The sequence below is a fragment of the Haliotis cracherodii genome, unplaced genomic scaffold, assembly GCF_022045235.1.
Source record: "Haliotis cracherodii isolate W230 unplaced genomic scaffold, xgHalCrac1.p SCAF_15, whole genome shotgun sequence".
Taxonomy (NCBI): Eukaryota; Metazoa; Mollusca; class Gastropoda; order Lepetellida; family Haliotidae; genus Haliotis; species Haliotis cracherodii.
The window spans coordinates 16,401,627-16,404,623 of record NW_027266270.1 but is presented as its reverse complement, the minus strand read 5'-3'; the positions used below and the strand labels follow the sequence as shown (position 1 = coordinate 16,404,623).

Sequence of the window (2,997 nt, the reverse complement as noted above, 5' to 3'; positions counted from 1 at the left end):
TCACTGGCAACAATATACTACAAATACCATAGGGTATTGTCACGTGTTTGCGTTACTGTATTCTTAAGGTAGGCCGCGAACGCTTCAACCACGAGGCTACCCAACCGCCCCTATGACGTTTATATTTATGTAATGATCATTCGACATCAGCTTCCAAAGCAGCAATAATCTGAGAGCTTCTGACATGCCACACTCCGGCGATGTGGTGATGTAGCGTAGCAAAACGTAGTACATTTTGTAGTAAATTTGAATGTAAATTTCACATAAGGATAAGCATGTTATCTTTATTTTCTGGCGGTTTGAAATATAATGACGTTTGGGATTATCTGCCCTTGAGCAGAGGTGAAGGTTGAAGATTGAAGAAAAAAATATGGCGGCCAAAAAGACAGCGTCTTTTTGTCTGTGGTAGCCAAAATAAATTACACGACGTAGAAGACAGGTCCTACAACGCAACAGTGACCTGGCGGCATGGAACTATGTACGAGCAGAACTGTTTGCATTATTTTCCATTGTGACGTCACTGCATAAACATCGTTCTATTGTCATGTTACTGTTTCTGACGTCACAATGCTTCCGCGCAGTACGTGGATGTTAAATGACGTCATAGTTGTGTCTATGATGTCATCTACTCTTTGGCATCTTTGCATCGTTACGGCCGCGGCATCAAGATGAGCAGCAGGGCGTCTATGTCGCGATCACCGATCGGGGTGATCTCTGAGTCCAGTGAATGTCAGGGGAGTCCGGTGTCTTGGTCTCCTCGCAACGAGACACAGCCTCCCAATGGCAACGACGATGAATACGACACAGACCTCGAGATAGAAGAAGAAACGGAGACCTTTGACGTGACAGGAAGGAATATCTACATCAACGCCTGCAAAAGCCATGGGATAGTTCCTGCTAGTTACTTCCTCCGTCACATGCAGGACGAAGAACTCAACATGCAACACCACGGCCTTGGAGCTGTCGGGGTCAAGGTCATGTCATTTCCGCTACAGACTAACACATCGGTTGTGAGTTTGAACCTGGAGGACAACTGGATGGAGGGGAGAGGGGGGGTGTATGTGTCCGCCATGATGAAAGATAACTGTTTCATTTCAGAGTTGAACATCGCCTGGAACAAGCTAGGTCGACGAGGAGCTCTAGCCGTCTGCGATATGCTAATGTCAAACACCACGCTAGAGGTGCTGGATTTGACAGGGAACCAAATCACTGATGCAGAGGCGCAATACATAGCTGATGCTTTGAAGGAAAACAACCGCGTAAGAATATTAAAACTTGGTCACAACCAGCTCGGGGATGCTTCCGCAGCTTTATTAAGTCCAGCAATTTGCGAAAACGACACGGTTGAAGAAATCGACTTCAGCTGGAACTACTTCCGACCCAAAGGAGCCAAGTACCTTTGTGACGCAATCAAAGTAAACGCCAGACTAAAGATTGTGGATTTTTCTTTCAACGGATTTGGCAACGAAGGAGCAATTGGAGTTTGCGACATTCTGAAGTTGAACCAAGTGCTGACCGATCTGAGACTCAGCTACAACCGAATATCAACCCCCGGAGCACTGCTAATCGCTAAAGGCATGGAGGCAAACGAAATGCTGAAGAAACTGACATTGGATCATAACCCAATTGGAGTGGATGGTACGAAGGCTATTCTAAGAGCCATGATGTCGGAAAAGTGTGCCATCACCCACCTCGACATATCAGGTGTCGAGGTGGACAAGGAATTCATAGCTACAAAGAAGGAGTTCCAGGAGGGCAAAGACGTCACAGTCCTGCACGGGTTGGTTCTTGGGGACTACGTCATCAAGCCACGCCCGAAGAAGTCGGCCATGTTGTTTAGCGTTCCCATTGCGGAGGTAAACGCAGGGAATTTATTCGAACATCTAAAGCGTTATTGCGAGGAGAAAAACGTCAACGTTGTTGACGTTCTGTTGTCGTTGGACAAGCGACGTGAACAACGACTCGCGGCGACAGACGTCATCAGCACCATCGTGACATCGGGACTCCCGATCACGGAGGAACAAGTGAACATCGTTTTGTCGCTGCTCAATGAGATGGAGAATAGCGACGGCTTCGTGGACATCAGCCCCCTCGTCGGTGTCGACAGCTGATACGACTACTACATGGTCACAGTACTTGTAAATGCGTTATATTTGTTGATGTTATTCATAAATTATTGCCTTACAGTAAGCCGATGGTTTAGCAGCAGCGGGAGGAAGTGCTTTTGTTGTTGGTAAAATATGTCCAAAATGGGGGTTGGATGGTCGCGATGGTAACCACCTTTGATAACGACCTTGCAGCCAATGGATCCACTTGTACAAAGCGATCTTAGCGCTACGACTATCGTAAGCATAATTAGCGCTAAGATGGTTTTTCTGTAAGTGGAACCCTGGTCTCTCACATTTCGAACAATGACTAAACCGTACTATTTGTATATTTTATAAATATTATTATAGATTTGACGTTGATGATGGTCACTTCGGTGCCGTTATATTGGCCTTCTGGGGCATGCATTGGCCATTGCGTTGTGACTGAGTGCATTATGCATATTGTATGTTTTCGTGACCTGTACATAAACTGCTCATTATCAACTACGTGCGTACCAACGAAATATGCTTATCTGTTTCTGTTTTGATAATGCCACCGCGCTTACACACACACACACACACACACACACACACACATATATATATATATATATATAACATTGTTAGTACCTGTAAATCATGTCAGTCTGTACATACCGTGTCTTCAGAGTAAATACCCAGACGATTCGTGTTGTGTATATTTCAATAACATGCATAAATAATTATTTCTACTGACTTAGTCTTGTGCTTTTTAGCAGTGGGTGAGCAATATGAAATTATTCAGCACATCACTCTAAAGAGGTGAGGTGAAATGGGGCTTAACGTCGCGTCCAAGATTATTGCACTTATATAGCGACGTGCATGTACGTGTGTGTGTTTGTGTGGCTGCTTGTACTAGTCTGGACTGATG

At 45.1% G+C, this 2,997-nt stretch overlaps 1 protein-coding gene across 1 annotated transcript; it reads left to right on the top strand.

Annotated features, from left to right (window-relative positions):
* Positions 1-668: 668 nt before the first annotated feature.
* Positions 669-2,111, top strand: LOC139462319 (leucine-rich repeat-containing protein 74B-like). Its single transcript, XM_071243954.1, has one exon. The coding sequence runs from the start codon at positions 669-671 to the stop codon at positions 2,109-2,111; it is 1,443 nt and encodes a 480-aa protein (XP_071100055.1).
* The last annotated feature ends 886 nt before the right edge of the window (positions 2,112-2,997 follow it).

What these genes read in the sequence shown, in the direction of transcription:
- LOC139462319 (XM_071243954.1), top strand. Translation starts at nt 669, where the DNA reads ATGAGCAGCAGGGCGTCTATGTCGCGATCACCGATCGGGGTGATCTCT.